The sequence below is a fragment of the Sciurus carolinensis genome, chromosome 2 (assembly GCF_902686445.1).
Source record: "Sciurus carolinensis chromosome 2, mSciCar1.2, whole genome shotgun sequence".
NCBI classification, from domain to species: domain Eukaryota; kingdom Metazoa; phylum Chordata; class Mammalia; order Rodentia; family Sciuridae; genus Sciurus; species Sciurus carolinensis.
The window spans coordinates 53,630,019-53,650,754 of NC_062214.1; the positions used below are offsets into that span (position 1 = coordinate 53,630,019).

General features: G+C 38.7%; 1 protein-coding gene across 4 annotated transcripts in view; it reads right to left on the reverse strand.

The window, feature by feature from the left end:
• The window catches only part of Pde8a (phosphodiesterase 8A), a 143,870-nt gene extending 123,374 nt beyond the window's left edge, over positions 1-20,496 (reverse strand). The window contains exons 1-2 of one of the 4 annotated variants that reach the window (XM_047537468.1): positions 19,555-19,690; positions 10,369-10,521 (exon numbers count right to left, since the gene is read on the reverse strand). Coding sequence is in view for 3 of the 4 variants with exons in the window: in XM_047537465.1 (XP_047393421.1) it covers positions 19,555-19,761 (207 nt within the window). In the remaining variant the exon portion in view is untranslated. Of the gene's footprint in view, positions 1-10,368; positions 10,522-19,554 lie in introns of all 4 variants that reach the window. The other 3 variants (XM_047537465.1, XM_047537461.1, XM_047537470.1) reach the window with 3 other exon arrangements.
• Between the last annotated feature and the right edge of the window lie 240 nt (positions 20,497-20,736).

A 20,736-nucleotide genomic window follows, 5' to 3' on the forward strand; every position in this document is an offset into this window, starting at 1 on the left:
CAACCTAAACCAAAACTGTGATGATCCAAGAGATTCACCGTGGGATCTCAAACTGTCCTACACTGTAGAAACATTCTTGGCCTCTCAAGACAAACAAGTTTTTGGCACTGAAAATTGTTTTTTGGTTTACAGGCCAGAAAAGCAATGCAACCCCTGTTTATTTTTCCATTATCAGTATATTCAGCAGTACTGAAAGAATTATAACAGTTTCCTTCTCCACTGACCCATTGGTGAGAAAATAATTCTGGATAATTCAAGAAAAGTCTATCATTCCTATGATGAATAACAGCTTAGAAATTATGTTTCCATGCATTATCTCAACCATATTTTCCATACAAGGAACTATATGCATTTACACAGTTAAAAAAATACCAAAGCTGGGCTGGGGTTGTGACTCAGTGGTAGAATGCTTGCCTCACAAGTGTGAGGTACTGGATTCAATCCTCAGTGTCACATAAAAATAAATAAATAAAATAAAGGCATTGTGTCCATCTACAGCTAAAAAAATATTTTTTAAAAAAGTACCAAAACCAAAATTCAAACCTAAATCTTACGATTCCAATTCCCCTGCCCCCTGTGACAATATGATAGTAACAGTATGTTCAGATTCTGAACAGGCACTGTGACCCAGGGGCAAAGGAGACACATACAATTAGAAGTGAGCCTATCCTCCAGCGAGTAGATCATCTAAAAAGGGAGCACACATCTTACTCATATTCACATTGGCCAGCAAATGACTAGTACAGTTCCTGGCCCACAGTAGGCACTAAAAAAATATGTGCTGAATGAATGAGGAAATATTTTATTATTCAATAAGGAATTAGTGACCTCCTTATCACAAACATTTACCAAACTAGAGTTCTCTGTGTAGATGGAGAATCGAAGAAAGAATACCTATAATGGAGTTCAAGAAGTGAGACTAGAAGACCACTTGAATACTTTCTAACTTTCCGCCTCTGAAAACTAATCTCTAGAGGTCATAGAGCTCACTATCAATGATTGCCAGAGAGGTCTTCTGAGACTTCTGATAATCCTGCTGGACCACAGGGCCAAACTGATGCCATACCTACCTTCCTTATCTCAAGGCAAAGTTCTACTATAGCTCACCTCCCTTGGTACTTTTGGCTTTTCAAGATCCTATTTCTTAACTTTAGAAAAATTAAAAGACCTGGCTTAAAGGGTTAAGGGAGAAAAAGGAACCAAGACTCCCTGCTTTTATCTAAAATGTTAAGGCAGTAAAAGAGCTGGCCAAATATCCAGTGAATGATTATGTAAAGCTGTAGGTTTCACTGCATGCCAACTCCAACTCCATACACTCAGGCTGCAAACTAAAAGGAAAAACAAATATGTGTAATAGTCTTTAAAATAAAAACAGAGCCATTTTGCAATAATGAAGAAATTCCCTATGGTATCCAAGTTTGGAAATTCCAGGTGTTCAATTTCTTTATCGCCTCTGATACAGCAAAACCAATGGACAAGAGTTCACCTCCCAAAACTGAACTAGGAGAGCAATGCAGTTTGGCACCTGGGCATCTCATGAAATGACCAGAGAAAATAACTAACTCTAATCTACTTCTCACAAATATAAACAGTACCAGGGAAATAAGCAGCAAGTGCTAGCTTGGGATTCTTGTCTTGGTTTTGCCAATACTTGCAGTGTGATCTTAGACATGTTTCCAAATGCCTTAGGTTTTCAAGTCCCTACCCCACAAAACAAGGAAGTTGGATATGGTAAAGTCAAAGGTCATATTAAGGAATAAAACTGTTGAGAAAATGAAAGATTTTAATAAGAAAATGTAACTTATCTGAGCCAGAATTATAAATAAATTTTAATAAAATATAATCCATTTTCTTTGCAGTGTCCCAAAATGTTGTAAAACCTGACCTAACAGAATTGCTTTCTAAATCAAAGATTTAAAAATAAATTCAACTTCTAAGAATAAATTCAAGAAAATGATCACACATGTGCATACTTTTGTAGGAAGATATACATGACAGCGTTAGCATCATATAAATTGTTTTAAAGAAATTTTAATGATCTTGAAAACAGCTAGCTACAATTTATTATTAAATTTAAAAATCAAGATACAAAATAATATGAAAAAATCAGTTTAAAATTCATAATTAAAAATTTAAGTTTAGGTACAGTGGTATAACTCAGTGGTATAGTGCTGGCCTAGCATGCCTGAGGCCCTGAGTTTAATCTCAAGAACAGAAAAAAAAAAAAAAAATTTAATTTTAAATTCCTATACATGTGTCAGGTGTGATGGCACACACCTGTAATCCCAACAAATCAGGAGGCTGAGGCAGAAGAACCACAAGTTCAAAGCCAGTCTCAGTAACTCAGCAAGGCTCTAGGTAACTTAGCAAGACCCTGTCTCAAAATAAAGAATAAGAAGGGCTAGGAAGTTGCTCAGTGGTTAAACCCCCCTGGGTTCAATCACTGGTACCAAAAATAAAAGTAAAAATAAAAAGGGCTGGGGAGATAGTTCAGTGTTAAACCCCCTGGGTTCAATCCCCCATATTAAAAAAAAATCTATACATGCTCAGGAAAAAAGAATGCAAGGGGTTATCAACAATATACATATTAATATAATAAAATATTAGTAAGGGTTTACTGCTAGAATGTGAAACTGTAGATAACTTTGCATTCATTCATTAATGTAGAAAACTGCATATCTGTATCTAAAGTCATTACAAACTGAATTCAACAATATTGGGGGGGGTACCAGGGATTGAATTTGGGGCACTCGGCAACTGAGCCACATGTCCAGTCCTATTTTGTATTTTATTTTATTTAGAGACAGGGTCTCACTGAGTTGCTTAGTGCCTTGCTTTTGGTTAGGCTGGCTTTGAACTTGAGATCCTCTTGCCTTAGCCTGCTGGAATTACAGGCAAGTGCCACTGTGCCTAGCTCAACAGTACATTTCAAAAATTTTAAAGTATTAACTGTGACAAGTAAAGGGGGTTTATTTCAGAAATGCACACATTTTTAGCACCAAAAGATCAATTTATACTCCATGTCACAGCAATAATTACCAAAAAAGCATGTGATTATCTCATTAATAAGCAAAAAAAGGCACCCCATTAGACTTGACACTTGACTTCAAAATTGCTCATAGAAAAGAGGGTCCACACTGGGCACAATGGCCAATGCCTGCAATCCCAGCTACTTGAGAGGCTGAGGTAATAAGATCACTTTGAGCCCACAAGTTCAAGGCCAGCCTGGGCAACAAAACAAAACCCCAACTCAAAAGTAAGAAATTAAGGAAGGAAGAAAGGAAACAGGGTCCATAAAACACATCATATCATCTGTATTTAAATCATATGATATACAGTATCATATACTTAAGATGAAGAACTGAACACAATATCATTGAGACAAAACATGATGATTATAATAATAATAATAACTCCATTATTTAACAATCTTCTCAAAATCTAAAGTAATAAAGTAAGAAAACAGAGATTTACAAGTATTCCTTCAAGCCAGGCACGGTGGAGTATACCTATAATCCCAGCAAATCATGAGGCCTAGGCAGGAGGATCACAAGTTTGAGGCCAGCCTCAGCAACTAAGCAAAATCCTGTCTCAAAATAAAAAATAAAAAGGGATTGGGATGTGGCTCAGTGGTAAAGCACCCCAGGATTCAATCCCTGGTACCAAAAAATAAAAAATAAAAAAATATTCCTTCAGATGGTAAAATGAAACTGTACAAACTATCCTTAGTACATATATGAATATGCACAGTGAATTTCACCTTTATGTGTATTAATTAGTATACTAATTTTTTAAAACTATAAATAAAGACCAGTAAAGCAAAGGGAAAGGAACAGGGGGAGGGAAGTGGGAAGAGAAAAGGGAAGTACTGGGGACTGAACTGGAGTAAATATATTACATGCTTGTATAATGGTCAAAATGAACCCAATATTATGTATAACTACAATATGCTAATAAAAAGACAAAAAAGAATTTTAAAAAGTATTCCTTCAGAAAGACCCAAAACTATCAGTCAGGTAATAACATAAACATTGATCCTAATAATCCTAAATACTATACACTTACACTATGTATGCATTTCACAAAAAATGAAGACAATCTGCTGAAAAATTGTAAGAATGTTTAGAAAATAGCTTTTTCAACACTATCAATATATTTTATCTAACTAACAAGACAAAAGAGTTAATGAAAAACTATTCTGACCACATAAAAGCATCCTAAAAAGATATCGGTCATATGAAAGTATATAAAATAAGATAAATGAATAATAAATGTCACATCACTGGACAGGAAAATAAACACTATTGGTTTGGCTATGGTGAGGGTGTATCCCCTGAGGGTTCATGTATTGGTAGCTTGATCCTCAATGTGGTAACATTGGGAAGTGGTAGAATCTTTGGGAGGCAATTTGGTCATGGGTTCACTACCCTCACTGTAACTTCTGTGGGATCCTGTTAGTTCCTGGCTTCCTCTCTTACCATGTGATCTCTCCCTCTAACATGTACTCCTACCATGATGCCATCAGCCATGATGTGATACAGTCAAGGAGGCCCTCAGCAGAAGCTGAATCAAGGGAGCCACTTAATCTCAAACTTTCAAGACTTTCCAAACCAGTTAGCTAAATAAACCTCTTTTCTTTATAAAATACTCAGTCTCAGATATTCTGTTACAGCAATGGAAAATGAACTACTACAACTACCACAACTTTAAAGTTATTCATTCTTCCCAAATGACAGTGGGTTTGACTTTAATACGATCAAAAATCTTCCCCCATCACCAACAAATCTGCAGGTAAAATAAAACTATTATAAAATTGGTAGGGGGTAAGCACAGTAGTGGAACACATGCTTGGCATACATGCACTAGACCCTGGGTTTAATCTCTAGCACCAAATAATTAAATAAAATTGGCATGGAAAAAGTATAAACAAGAATTGAGTTAATAATAAAATTTAAATGGGGTATAAGTAAAGGGATTAACCTTATCAGACACTATTAAAGCATGATATAAAGTCATAAAAATGAAATCACTTCAGTAAGAATATAGGAATAGATAACCCAAAGAAGTGATAAATATAAAAGTACAAACCTGTTGGAGAAAAAAAGGAACAGTTCACATAAAAGGGGCTAGAATAACTAGTTATTTCAAAGAGCTAAGATCCTTCCCTCACATCATAGGCTCAAATTTCAAATAAAAACTATATGAACAAATTAAATAAATAAAACAAAAACTGTAAAACATATAACCCAACACTTAACTATTATGTATCTTGATAGACAAGCCTTAAGTTTAAAAGCCAAGGAAGACAAACCCAAAGTTCATGTAAGAGAAAAAATGACACATTACAAAAATCAAACATATTAAAATAAGCAACTGAACTATTAACCTAAATTGAAATATAAATACATATTTCAGGGGGGTCTTACTATATACATTTTCCAGATCCAGCCATTAAAATGGCCCCCCAAGTAATAACACTTCTAGTGTAATAAGTACCCCTTGCACCTATGTATAGTTTTCAACACCATTTTCCACTGTAAGGAACCAGAAAATCTTGGAGAAAAGTTCATTCCTGGTCTAGGACAAGGAAAATACAAATTGAGACGAGGACAACTGATGCTTATGCTTTCAAAGATTAATAGGATTATGTCAAAAAAAAAAAAAGAAAAAAACCAGAAGTCAACTTGAAGGAGCTCTGACTAGCCAAAGGTACTTTAATACAATTTCAGTCTTAAGAAAAAAAGGAAGATTATAATAGATCTAAATACATCCAACCAATATAAATTCATGTCCACAATTAAATAAAAAAGAAAAGTGAAATTCAGAAAAAAAATAATACTCTACCATTTGAGGCAACAACCCCTTACTATTAAAATTGTTAATTAAAGCAAAAAAAAATTATTAATCTTGCCTTTCCAATAGGGGTAGTTTACTGTCATCAAACCACCCAACTGATGAGGGAAACTTCTACTGTACAAAAGAACATCAACTATTAAATGTAGAAAATAACAGGATGAGGAAATATTACTTGTTAACTCTAATCAAAATTGTTGTTTTAGATAAGGATTACCAATTGGTTCTTTAAAAAAAAAAAAAAAGAAAAGAAAAGAAAAAGAAAGAAAGTAAGCCATGGGTGAACAGTCTATGGTGAATTGAATCTTTGTATAGTGACAAATGCCACATAGATCACTTTCAGGTCAAATGAAGGGAACTATATTAGTCAACTTTCTCTCAATTTAACACAATCCTTGAGCTAAACTACTTATAAGGAGGAAAAGTTTATTTTCTCTCCCAGTTTGATAAGTTTTAATCCATGATCTGTTGGCACCTTTGCTTTTGAGCTGGAGAAGAGGCAGTATGGCAATGGAGTAGCATGGCAATGGAGGAGGAAATTGCTCACCTCATAGCAGCCAGGAGGCAAAGAGAAAGCAAAAGCAGGGGTCAGGGTTCCAATTTCTCCAAGGGCATGCCCCCAATGACCTAATTTCTTTCCATTAGTCCCCAACTCCTAAAGGATCCATCACATCCAATAGCACCACAGATTGGTGACAAGCCTTTAACACCTGGGCCTTTCAGGAATACTCACCTAACCATAGAGGTACTTAACCCAACAACAGAGGGGTCAGACTATCATCTTCCTCACCTCCTCAATCTGAACATTTGTTACTGGTGGCTTGATCAGATACTGTGTGTCTTCTGATGTTATTCATGAATGACCAAAGATATAGTCTAACCAAAATATTTAACTTGAATATTTAACTGGATGAGGAAATTTAAATACATTTTCCAGTTTACAATAAATATGGCAAGTAGAAGGTTAAATGACAGCTCAAAGAAGCAAGCTGTGATCCAATTGGCCAGGCCTCTTTAAAAAGGATATGTATAAAAAAAATAGAAGGATCATAAGCAAATGAAATGCAAGACATTTCTGAAATCATAGGGAATACTGATATGGTATGATATGAATATTAGGTAAATGTTTTATAAATTCCTGAAATGGAGCTAGTCATGGTGGTGCATGTCTATTATCCAGATAGTCTGGAGGCTGAGGCAGGAGGATTATGTATTCGAGGCTAGCCTCATCAATTTAGTGAGACCCTGTCTCAAAGTAAAAATTAAAAAGGACTGGGAATGTAACTCAGTGATTGAGCACCCCTGGGTTCAATGTCCAGTACAAAAAAATTATTATTATTAGTGAAATGGAAAAGTATAATTAGCTGAAACATTGCAAAATAGTATATACTTACGGCAGATCCTCAAAAAATTAAAATCAGCAATTCTATTTCTGGATATATTTCCAAAAGAACTAAGGGAATTCATGTTCCCAGCAGCACTGTTCACAATAGTCAAAAGGTGGAAGCAATCCAAGTGTCCATCAGTGGATGAAAAAACAAGGTGGTGGGCTGGGGCTGTAGCTCAGTTGTAGAGCACTTGCCTAGCACGTGTGAGGCACTAGATTTGATCCCCAGCACCACACAAAAATAAATAAAGGTACTGTGTCCATCTACAACTAAAAATATTTAAAAAAAACAATATGGTACATACATACAGTGGAACATTATTTAGTCTTCAAAGGAACTGATGATAGCGCTGGGGCTGTAGCTCAATGTCAGAGTACCTGCCTACCATGTGTGAGGCACTGGGTTCAATCCTTAGCACAGCACAAAAATAAACAAAATAATGGCATTCTGTCCATCTACAACTACAAAAAAATTTTTTAAAAGAAACTGATGATAAAAACGGTATAATCACAAAATTAAACATTAAAATAAGCAACTGGACTATTAAAAATCTGACACACAACCCTTGACACCATTATGCTAAGTAAAATAAGCGAGTCACAAAAGAACAAAAGCTGTAAGATTCCACTTACAGGAGGTACTTGGAATACTTCACAGAGACAAAAAAAGTTCACAGAGACAAAAAGTAGAATGGAGGTTGCCAGGGGCAGGAAAGGGAGGATTAGGAGTTATTATTTAATGGGTATACAATTTTAGTTTTTACAAGATGAAAGAGTTCCAAAGATGGACAGTGGCGATGCTTGCATAAAAATGTGAATATACTTAAGGTATACTGAACTGTATACCTAAAAAATAGTTATTTTACCACAATTTTTTCGAAGTAGAGGTGTGGAGGTGTGGCTCAGGGGCAAAGCATTTGCCGAGCATGCACAAGATCCTTATTTCAATCCCCAGAATGGCAAAAAATTAATAAATAACATCCAAGCCTATAATTCCAGCTACTCGGGAGGCTGAGGTAACTGGATCATAAGTTTGAGGACAGCATGGGCAACTTAGCAAGACCATGTCTCAAAAAAAGAGAAAAAAAGGTATGTTAGAAATCAAATGAAAAAAGCAAAAGGAGGAAGATTCAGTTACATAAAAATACAAAATGAGTACAATTTAGAAAACATATTCATCAAAAGGGAAAAGAATCCTGAGGAAAAAAGATTTGCTTAATAAGAATGAGATTCATCTGTTTCACAAACTTGATAGAGGTTTGGATTACACAAATATATACATATATGTATATATATATATAAATATATATATATATCCATATATATGTGCATTTGTCAAAACTCAGCAAATAAATATTAAATATTTGTGCATTTCATTGTATATAAATTTTATCTCAAAACTAACATCTGCAATTACACAAATTACACAAATATATACATATATACATATATATGTGCATTTGTCAAAACTCAGCAAATAAATATTAAATATTTGTGCATTTCATTGTATATAAATTTTATCTCAAAACTAACATCTGCAATTTCTAAAGAAAAGTGTCAAAGAAAAAGTGTAGCAATAAAAGGATGGCTAGATACATGCAATAAAGCAATTACAACAAAATTCTAATGCCAAATATAAGCATTGGCTATAAAGGAGTACACAGCGAAATTTCATCAAGAATGCCCTATGCTTGAGGTTTTTCATAATAAAATGTTTCAAATTCTAAAAACCACTGCACAGTCCCCCGGCAGCCTTCTGGAGTACAGGAAATGCTGTCTTGATTTGAGTGATGGTTACATGGGAGCATACAAAGGCATAAATTCATCAAGCTGTACACTTAAGGACTTTGTATACTTTGCTGCCCACATTATACCACAATAAAAAATGTTTTAAATAAACAGCAATCAGAATAGGACTTTAAAGTGAGTATAATTAATATCCTCAAAGAGATAAGGAAGTATGTTGTAACCATAAAACATGAATAATGAAAAATTATGAAAAATGAACGAACCATAAATCTTGAACACAAAACTAGTCAAATTTAAAATCCAATAGGCTAAGGAACTGAGTAGGCCTTGAAGAATGGATTAGTGAGCTAAAAGACTGAACTAAGAAATCCTCTCAAAGACAGCATCAAGAGGGGAAGTAAAAGAAAGGCAGGAGGCATGGAGGACAGATCAAGCTGTGTCTAAATCTCTTTGGGAGGGAGCTGCAAAAGAAGAGAAATAAGAAAAAAAGAAAGGGGAAAATATTTGAAGAAATAACAGCTAAAGGTTTCCTAAAACTAAAGAACAAAACTGTTTTTAAAAGTTTTTAATTACAGTTATTTAAAGCAATATACGTGAATGGAAGGAACACGCCATTTTATGAGAGGTTGTCTCCTGATCATGCAATTCAAGTAATTTCACAACTTAAGTGATCCTTGTTCTTTCCTGTATGTTTCAAGTTTCAGCAATAAACATGGTGGAATGAGCAAAATGAGGAAAAGTAAATGTTTACTTTTATAAAATGAATGAAGAAACAAAAACTGAAAAAGGTTTTCTAAAAAACTCCCTAAACTCTCTCTCCTCTGGCATCTACTCTATGCTATTAAAGTGAACCTGTTTCTGTAGTAGGTCACCACAAACTTGGAGAGTTTCTGCTTCTTTAAGTCTTAAATAGAGAAAATAAAAATCCCTCCTTTCTACCTCATAGGAGCTTGGGGGAACATCAAATGAGATGATGTACAAAAACTGCATTTGGTAAACCATAAAGCACTGTACAAATTGTGGCTTGTTATCACAGTCCTTCTAAGCTGCTAAACCCGAATCTCTGAGTCACTCCCCATTTCTCCACCTCTTCCTGCCCAAATCCAATCTGTCCCCAGCCTCTGTTTCTCCTTCACTCATATTCTCCTTTCCCAAACCACCTGGTCATACCTCCTGCTTGAGGTGTCTTCATAAAACACGATTATCCTATAACCACCCTGCTGAAAATTAAAGGCCTTTGGGAGCTCTCTGAGGTTTACAGGATGGACTTTGAACTCTTCATCCTGGCTTTCAGAACTTCCCTCCCATTCCAGCAGCCTCCTCATGATCTCCACAGCCACCACTTCCCTTGATACCCTCTTCCCCCATTTTCTACTCACCCAGGTCCTTCCAGTCTTCTCAGTCCAAATCAAAAATCTCCCTCTCTGCACCTTATGACCAATTCAGACCAAGCTTCTGCCTCCTCCTTACACATCAATTCCATTCCTCAGGGCCCATCAGTCAATTTAAGGTCAGAGACCTATCCCATTTTCCTAAAAAGAACAAAATTCTTCCCTGAAGGCAGAGTCTGATATATTCCTTCTATATCCTCTACATTAGGCACTCAACTTGTTAACCATTTACATCCTTAAAATAAACTTTGTCTAATTGAATTTTACAGTAATTATTTCTATGATTTTCTTCATAGTTTTAACATCTCTATGTATGCACATATTCATATATATTGTTTAGTTATTAAGTTTTAAGTAAAAAAGAAATTTTTAAATAAAAATAATTGTACTTTATAGATTCTTCCATAACTTCTTCCTTCTCTGAACATTAAGTTTCTGAGATGAATCTAGAACTATACCTGAACTTTTAATCCATTTTCACAGTGGTAAAGTATTCCTTTCTTACAGCATATCACAACTTGCTTTATCCTTTATTTTGTTGATGGACATTTTAGTTTTATGGGAAAGTTTCAGACTTAAAACAATGCTGCTATGTACATTCTAGGACACGGTTCCAGTAAAGATGTGTAAGTGTTTCTAGGACGGACTTCAAGCTTGCTAGGCCACAGAGTCACATGTTCAATTTAGCGGTTCAAACAATGTAAATCTCTACCTACAGTGTCCAGGAGTTCCTCAAAATACTGTCAGGTTTTTATTTGCTAATTTGGTGGATGTAAAATGCTATTTTGCTGTGGTTTTAATTCGCATTTCCCAAATAACATAATTTCACAGAAGTTTTAGCCATCTGGTTTCCTCTTTAAAGAAATGTCTCTCCAAGTCTTGTCTTTTTTTTACTGACTTATAAGAACTCCTTTATTTACTAACTCATTGATTGGTTTACTTTAGAACTAAAGACAGAACCCAGGGGCACTACCACTGAGCTAGCTCTCCAGCCCTTTTTATTTTTTAAGACAGTGTCTAAATTGCTGAGGCTGGCCTGGAACTTGCAATCCTCCTGCCTCAGCCTCCCAGAGTTATTGGCATTACAGGCGTGTGCACTGCACCCAGCAGTTTCATATGCATTTTAAATACTAATCCTTTATTGACGTTAGATACTGAAAATATGTTCCTTCCAGGCAGTGGCTCTCCTTTCCATTACTTTTTGATGAGAAGTTATTTTAAAGTAGCTGAACTTTCCTATGGTAAATCCCTTATGTAACTTGCTCATGAATAAGTCCTTCCCTACCCATAGATTATGATATTTACATTTCCTTTAGATTAAAGTGTTACAAACTTCAAAAGGACAGTTATATAAATGATCAATAAGCACATGAAAAAGCACTCAAGGAAATGCAAATAAAAACCACAATGAAATACCACAATATACCTACCAGAAAGGCTAAATTTAAGGCTTGTAACATCAAATAAGGAGAAAGAATGGGGAGCAACTGAACTTTTATTATTATTTTTATTTTTTTTCTTGGAGACAATTCTAATTATACAGCCCAGGCTGGCATCCAAACATTTTTAGGGGGAAGGGGATGGTGGCTCTACCACTGTTGAATAAAATAAGACATGAAAGAATAATACATATTTAAGATTTTATTTATATGAAGTCTAGAATAGGCAAGAAATGATTTATAATGGAAAAACGCAGAAGAGTGGTTTCTGGTGAATAGGAGTAGGACTAGGGAAGGAGCATAAGAGAACTTTACAGTTGAGCTACTCAGTAGGCTGAGGCAGGAGGATAGTGAGTTCAAAGACAGCCTCAGCAACTTAGCAAGACCCTGTCTGAAAATAAAACATAAAAAGGGCTGGGATGTGGCTCAGTGGTTAAGAGACACTGGGTTCAATCCCTGGTCCCAAGAGGCGGGTGGAGTAGAGGATTTTTCAGGGTGATGATACACTTGTATTTCAACAAAGATTTGTGCTATGTAAGTATACAAATATGTATGTCAAAATTGCGAATGGTACATATAAGACTTGTACACTTTACTATGTAACTTCATCTAAAAAAATAAATTTGAACTCTAGTAAATTATATGCATTTTGAAGTGCTTGAAGTGCATTTATACTGATAAATAGAACTTAATTGCAAATGTACCCAAAAATAATATGGATTGATGGATAAAGGGATAGATAGATAAAATAAAACAAATATGGGAAAAGATTACCAGTAGAATCTAGGTGGGTATACAGGTGTATAATTATTTCAACTTTGTTGTATGTCTGAAATTTTTTGCAATAAAATATCCAAAGAGAAATACACAAAAGATGAGATTTCCATTTAAAAATACACATAGAGGGACTGGGGTTGTGGCTCAGTGGTAGGAGCACTTGCCTAGCACGTGTGAGGCACTGGGTTTGATCCCGAGCACGACATAATAATAAATAAACAAAATAAAGGTATTGTGTTCATCTACAACTAAAAAAAAATTTTTTTAAGTGTACATAGATATATTTGAGACAAGAAAGGTAACTATATCTGGGTAGTTCCATGATGGTAATCCCAGCTACTCTGGGAGACTGAGGCAGGAGGATCACAAGTTCAAAGTCAGTCTGGGAAATTTAGGGAGACCCTGTCTCAAAATAAAAATAAAAAGGGATGGGGATGTAACTCAGTGATATAGCTCTTGCCTAGCATGCAAGAGGCCCAGGGTTTAATCCCTTGGTACCACAAAAAAAAAAAAAGAAAGAAAGAAAGAAGAAAAGAAAGGTGACTGAGAAAATGATCAATCCTTATGTGTGATAATGTCTTGGAATTCACAAAACACTTTCACAGAGATTATTTAAGTAATCCTCATTACAATTCAGGTATTCTAACCTCATTTTACACCTGAGAGAACTCAAGATCAGAACTTGCCAAATATCATATGGCCAGTGCCTGATGGACCTAAATCTAAGTCTCTGGCTCCTCTTCCTGTATTCTTCAACAGCTCAGTGGGGAACTGCTGCAAACTCCAAACATCCCAGGACAACATGGGAATTGTTTTGAGCCCACTAGCAAAGTGAAAGGAATTGAAGCAGTCATTCTACAGTGACAGAGATGAACTCAACAAACCAAAGATGCGTTTCCAACCCATATAGAATAAAAGCACTGGCAAGCCCCACCATCCTGGAGTTCCTTGAGGTCATCCACAAAGTTCTGGAAACTTTGCAATATCCTTCTGGTTTGCGTGGATGGTCAAACTGCACATCATGGCTGTAGCTAAGAAACTGCAGCACAAAACTTGTCAAAACAACACTCTAACATGATATTTCACCACTCTTCTTACCAAACACAGCAGAACAAAAGTAGAACAGAAGGAGGGGACCTAAGAACATTGCTCAACCTGAACACTGCCAAAATTAGAGGCAAAAGCTTTTCTAATAACACTGCAGATTAATCACTGGCTCAAGGATATTTTGTTTTTTTCTTAAAACACATATAACACACCCTCACAATTTCTGTTAAACATAAACAAGGTGAGACAGACCTGGGGAACATGAAGTACTGACAGCCTCAGAAACTGATATATTTATTCAAATATTTACTAAGTATGCCAAGAATTTAGGAACTGAAATGAAATCAGGACATAGCCCTTACCCTCAAGCAGCCTACAATCCAGGAGAAGACCTGAAATAGAAATTCTAGGCTTACAAAGGCTACAGGAGAAGGTCCAAAGCCCAAGAGCACAGAAAAGAGTGCAAGTCCAACCAGGGACTCAGGAAAATTTCCAGCTGGACTTTAATTACTCTTGGAGGATGCCAACATGCAGGCCGAGGGGGAAAGGCACACCTGGCAGAGGTCAGTGGGAAGAACCAGCTCCTGGCTAAGGAAGGCTATCTGTAGCCTGAGGAGGGAGAAGGCAGAGTCCCAAGGGATTCCCCATTTCAGACAGCAAAGAGAACAGACCAGAGTGTGTCACAAGATGGCTAACTTCAGGAGTTAACTGGAACAGGGCTGAAAATGCTACAACTTCTGCAAACACAGGAGCCTAAGATAGGGTTTAGCCAAATTCTCCACAAAGTGAAGACTTAAAATCCTGGTGATGCAAGTTCCGAATGCCTACTTAAAACCCTAGGTGATCTAAGATACCTATAGAATAACATAAGGCCAAAGAATGGAAGATGCAATGCAACCTAGGTACTTAACAGCACAACCAAAAGGATGAGGGCCAGGAACAATAGATTTGATCCCAGCTTAAATGTATGACCCCGGGTAAGTACCTAACCTCTGGGGCCTCATCTGCAAAAGGGAAATGATATCAGCCACAAATAGGGTTTCAAGGATTAAATGAGAACATCTGAGATGAATCTAGCAAGGTGCTTACAACATAAAGGGCATCCAAGAAATGGTGGGTATTACTAATAAAATAGTCTGCGCTCTAAGAACTTCAGAGTCCATTACCTCCTACTGCCTCACTATACTGCAAAACCAGGCTGAAGCCACAATCCTTGGGCAAGACTAAGAACTTACTCATATCCTAAGTAACTTCTTCTGTTTTGTTTGTTTTAATTATATGTATGTGTGTGTGTGTGTGTGTGTGTGTGTGTGCGTGTGCGTGTGTGTATTTTCTGTCCTTTAAGGCATTTTAGGTTATTCTGAGACATCTGCCTCACTCTGTGGCCTCACATCATGAACCTTCCCTGTTTAAGAATCCAGTACAAATGGGCAAGCCATCCAAGGGAAAACCAGTGTCAGAGCCACTTCAAAGGGAACACTGGTGCAAGAAGGGACCACAGGCTCCCTCACAACCCTCACTTCAACAGGAAAGAGTCCAGGTTGTACTGGGGTAGGTCTGAACTGAAAGAATTGTGCCATAATGTCTATCTTAAAAATCAAACGTAAAGGTATGGTGGTAATGATAATAAGCACTAAAAAACATATGTGATACAAATGTAAAACATTTTATATATATAATGGAATTTAAGAAAATGTAAAAAAATCTTTGTAGCTAAGCGTGATAGATAGTTGATCCTATATACTGAAAGGCATAATGCACTGATAAAACTCACCACCATGAGCTCCAGAGATATATTATAGACATATATAGAAGAAGAAAATAAAATAGAAGATAGAAGAAGAAAATTAAATATAATTTTCTCAACTACATTTTCAGAAAAAAGCTTTCAGTAATTCCATAGTCCTATCAAGTGTCAAAAGATCTCTAGGTTGAGGAACAAAATCAGTCCCCACCAAACACACACACTCACACACACACACACACACACACACACACACACGCTCACGAAAAATTAGTTTAGGTGAATATTAAAATGTGATTAATCAACTTGTAAATTACGATCAGGCAACCAGGTGTGATGATACACAACTACAATCTCAGCAACTAGAGAAGCTGAGGCAGAGGATCCTAAGTGTGAGGCCAGCCTGGGTAACTTAGTGAGGCCTTGTCTCAAAATAAAATTTAAAAATCAAATGAAAAAGTGTATTTGATAGCTAAGAAACACTAAGAAACCACTGAACTTTCTTCAATAAAATGGCTAGTTTGGCCAGTTTTGTGGAGGAAAGGGAGATGGTAGGAAAAAGCAAGGAGGAAGACTAGCGAGACAGTAAGAGACAGTATAAAAGAAAAGCCAATGGAGAAAAAGAATGAAAGAAAAAAAAGGGAACATAGTATGACAAACAAGAGTGAGGATTCTGAGCCCTCAAACGTTTGAACACTTGGTCAGAGGTTAGTGTTTCTGCATCTTATCAGTCACCTGTGGTGTGCTGCCCACCCAGCCGGGCTAATCCTTAAATCTTTAGAGAGAAATCAATGTTGCTTACCAGGGTGGAATAAGAGATTTTACTGAAGAGTGTTTTCTACAAAACAAATCCAAACTTTACAGCCTTCACTCTAGTTAAAACTGGTTTCTCTTTCTCCTTTAGATGAGCTAGGTAGATTTTTCCACTTGGACAGCCTGGTTCACACAATCCTCCAGTTCAACAAAGGTTTACAGAAGGCCTACTATGCTCCAGGCCTGGGGGACACAGCAAAACAGTTGTGACTGCCACCTCACAGAGCTGATTGGTGTAACTAGGGCAGGGGAACCAACCATTAGTAGTGCACTGAGGGTTTGTAAAAATCAAGGGAGGGTGAGCCCAGGGTCTCCTCTAGCAGGCCGTCCCCCACACATGAACATTTCAAGGGCAATTCGAGTCCCAGTTAAGGAAAAGGGAAATGGAGTAAATCACAGACTGACAAGAAAATATTGAAGTGTTACAGTTAAAGCTCACACTGATTAAAAATAAACAAAACTGTAAGTGTTCAAACTGAACACAGCACTCATTATCTCTAACCACACAGACTATAACTCCTGAAATGAATAAACAGCCAGAGAGTATTTTTAGTAATACTTTAAAAAGTTCATAGAGCCATCTTAGCCTAATGTACTATAAGATCCTAAAGTACCTTTGGAATCATTAAGAAGTAAATTACATTTGTTGAGTTTTACTGTTAGGTATATTTCCTGTACTTTGAATATTGGCATCTCAAGTAAGGAATCAGGTCTTAACATGGGCCTACCCAAGATATAACTCAAGAAAAAGGCTCTATAATCAAACAAGTTTGGGAAATGCTGTACACACTAAACACCACTTGAGATTCACAAGCTATTTTAAGAAATTAAGTTCTCTGACAAGTCCTGCATGAAAGAACTTTGGCTGAACAGTTGGAGCCAGTATTTTCCAACTGATTTGACCATAGAACCATTTTGTCATGTAATACTTAACAGACCACAAACTGCTCCATGGAACATACATGGGATACATTACAGTATAGGGCACATACTGTTTAATCTGAAAATGCATTTAATTATCAATCTCCTCACCACTGAGGAACTGCCATTTACTATAAGCTACAGGAATAGAAAAAAATTTCTCCCACTGAATTTCTTGTTGAAATCCACTCAAATATATGCTCACTTACTGCATTTTTCAAAAAATATATTTTTAGTTGTAGATGGACATAATACCTTTATTTTGATGTGGTGCTGAGGATCAAACCAAGTGCCTCATGCAGGCCAGGCAAGCACTCTACCACTGATCCACAACCCCTGTCCAACTTACTGCATTTTTAAGAAGAAACTTTTAAATAAACTAAAACGGGATCTTGAATGTTAATATAAAGAAACTCAAAATAATTGTATAATAATTTGATCTTGGTAAATTTCTAGAAGTTTATCTTCTTCTCTAACATGTAATTCTCAATTTCCTGAGTACACATATATCTTAATTTAATTGAAAAAATACTGAATTTTTAAAAAGTTTATCTCTGCTATACTGCCTGATATGCTCAAACATGAATATCTATAACTGAGATGTGGCATCAATGTGTACAACTCATGAGGAACTGTTACATCTGTGGTTTTGATGTTATTTATAATTTGACTCTTCCTCTGAAAAATATCTTAATTTCTATCTTAAGAGACTTTATGGACTTACATTCCAGTGACTGAAAAAGTAATATCACTCAGTGAACAATAAAAAGAAATTAAACATTTGTTAAGCACCTACTATACACATGCCACCAGATTAGGCACTATAAGGATGAATTTATTTTCTGGCCCCAAAAGAAGGAAATGGTCTGTCAAGGAAGCAGAATATCTTGAAATAAAGACTCTTGGAAACTCAGGGACCTACCGGCATGTAGAGTAAACTGCTGGACTGGAGAGGCTTACAAGACACCTAAGTGAATTTAAGGACATCCAGGCAGCCATAAAAAGACCTGTAAGAACCAAATGCTTCTTACTAAAAGGGCTAATTTGGTAATCTAAAAGTTCAATATTACTTGATGCAAAATAACCAAGCTTTTGGGTCAAAAGCTCGAATTGAAAGTTTTCATGTTACACTTCACCTGTGTAATGCTTTTCTTTCAAAGCCAGTTAGGCTTAATGCAAAAGCTTCCCACTGATAAAAAAAAAAGCAGTGTCTTAATAATCTAATAATCACACGTTTCTTCAAAGAATCTATTGAGGGAATTCAACTTCTGATAATGAGAACAAAGTAGAGTTTTCACTTAGAGTAAGGGAGGGGTGAGAAATCACTTCAGTTATGCAACACTGAAAAAAACTTTTCCTTTTCATAGAGACAAAGTATGACGACTACTAGAAATTGAAGACAGTAAGTAGATCAAACTATAGCCTTTCAATTTGGGAGATCAGCAGTCCTAGGTAATCAAGGAAATTAAAACGTCTGCAAATGACTCTTAAAAATGGGTAATGATGAGACGGATGATTGTCAACCATCTGCTGTCACAAGCACAACAAAGTTTTCTGTTTTACTAATTTAATAAAACAAACCAATGCATGCGTGCTAGCTCTAAAATTCCAAATCAGAAAAATGGAAAAACTGCTGCTTGGTGCGTTAATGAACTTTTCCCCCTCTTTTTCTTTCATATTTCCTTTAGAAAACCTTAAGTCTAGAAACTTTGACAAAGCGCGAGCCAAGACAATACGTGGAGAAGACACGGAATAATTTTAAAAGAAAAAAAAAAAAAAAGGCAGAAAAAAAAAAAAAAAAACCAGTCACAAAATGTCCCAGTGAGACTGCTTAATAAAAGATTAACTTTGTTCTGCTGAATGTTTCAAAAATCGTGTTTCGGATAGTATTTTCTAATTACACACGCTTTAAATACAATATGTATGCTAATAAACACGAACTTCATATACATGTGCAATAAAGCAAAACTGATGTTCCAGATTACATTTTAATAGTCCCAAAGAAAATGGAAAACTACAACTGTATGTCCAAGCTGACAGAGGGAAAACTCAGGGTGACAGGGTCCTGCACCATTCCCAGGGTCAGCCGCCCTTCCCTTTCTACCACCGGGACCTCAAGAACAAAGTTCGCACTGATTTAACGGGGCGCGCCAGAATACCCTGAGCGTTCCCTCCAGGGGGGAACTGATTCTGGCGCCTCCGCTGGCCCTGCTGCTCCAGGCGTCGGGTCCGACCCAGGAACCAACGCCGCTCTTCGGTTGGCGTCTTAGGCGCAACCCTGTGGATCCCGGGCCGGGGACCCAGTGGGTCCTCTAGGCGCTGCGGTTCGTCGAGGCCATCCCATTCGCGGCATGAGACGGCGCCCGCCCACCCTTGCGGAAAGCTGCCGCTCGCTGCCCAAGTGTCACCGCGCACCGGCCCACCGGCCCTTACCTGCGCGCCGGTGCCGTCGCGAGCCTCGTTCTCCGCGCGGCCGGTGCCGCGGGGCCCGGGTTGGACGTCTGTCTTCGAATGGCGAGGGAGGAGCGGTCGGCCGGACGGCTGCCGCGGCGCCGCAGGGATCGGCGCGTCCTCGGCCTCCTTGCCGCCCCTGTGTGCCGCCCGGTTCTCGGAAATGCGGATGCTCGGCGCACAGCCCATGCTGGCGGCGGCGCGGCGGACACGCTGGCGGCTGCCGCGGTCCGGTCAGCAAACGGCCCGCCCGGCGCCTCGGGGCCGCCGCGGGCGCCGTGTCATCGCCGCCTGAGCTGGCGGCGGCGAGCGGGGTCTCGCGTCAGGAAAAGCGGCCGCCCTTTTATCGCGGAGCGGGCGCGGTGGCTGTGGCGGTGGCGGCGGCGGCGGCGGAGAGGGGGCGCTGGGGCGGGCGGCGCGCCGCGGCCGCCCCTCCGAACATGCCCTTCCTGAGGCGGGAGCCGCCGCCTCCCTCACATCGCCGTGCTAGCCGCGACGCGCCGCGCTTCCGGGGAATTTCGGGGAGGAGATCCGCGCTCTCCCAGCTCGAGCGGACAGCATGCGCCGCGCTGGCAACGCCGCCCTCCGGAAAGCCGGGAGGCCGAAGAGATGCTCTCCCGCCTCGCCGGTCACTGCGCCTCCACCGCCGGGTCTGACCCCGCCTGCCGGCCCGCTGCCCCGTGAAAAGTGCCCCTGGGTCTAGCGACGGTGAGGGACGGCTGTTCACACGCTGCTGCCTTCAGGGCTGAGAGGCCAGTGTTGGCGGCCCGGCGGGAAGCGAAGCAGCTGGCTCCAGCCGGGCCTGGGGCCGCGCCGTCGAGGAGCGCAGGGCGACTGCGCGCGGCGGGAGTTGAGGGCGGTAGGACTTGGGCTTCGACTCCGGCTCCGGTGTGTTCCCGGCCGGGTCTTGCAGGCAGCACACCGCTCCCAGCCCCCAGCGGTGACCTCCAGCGGCTGCTGGCGTCAATGCAAAGCAGCTGGGCGCCCGCCGCTTCTTTGGGCCCCGCCCGCGATTGAGCATGCGCAGCCCGGACCGCGGGGGCACTTGCCTGACTTCCCAGAGATGGGAAGAGACTTGCCCAAGGGTACACAGTCTTCTCTGGCTCAGGGTCATCAGAACCCAGACCTGCAGGTTCTGTCCCTGCTTATAACTTAAAGGCTGCG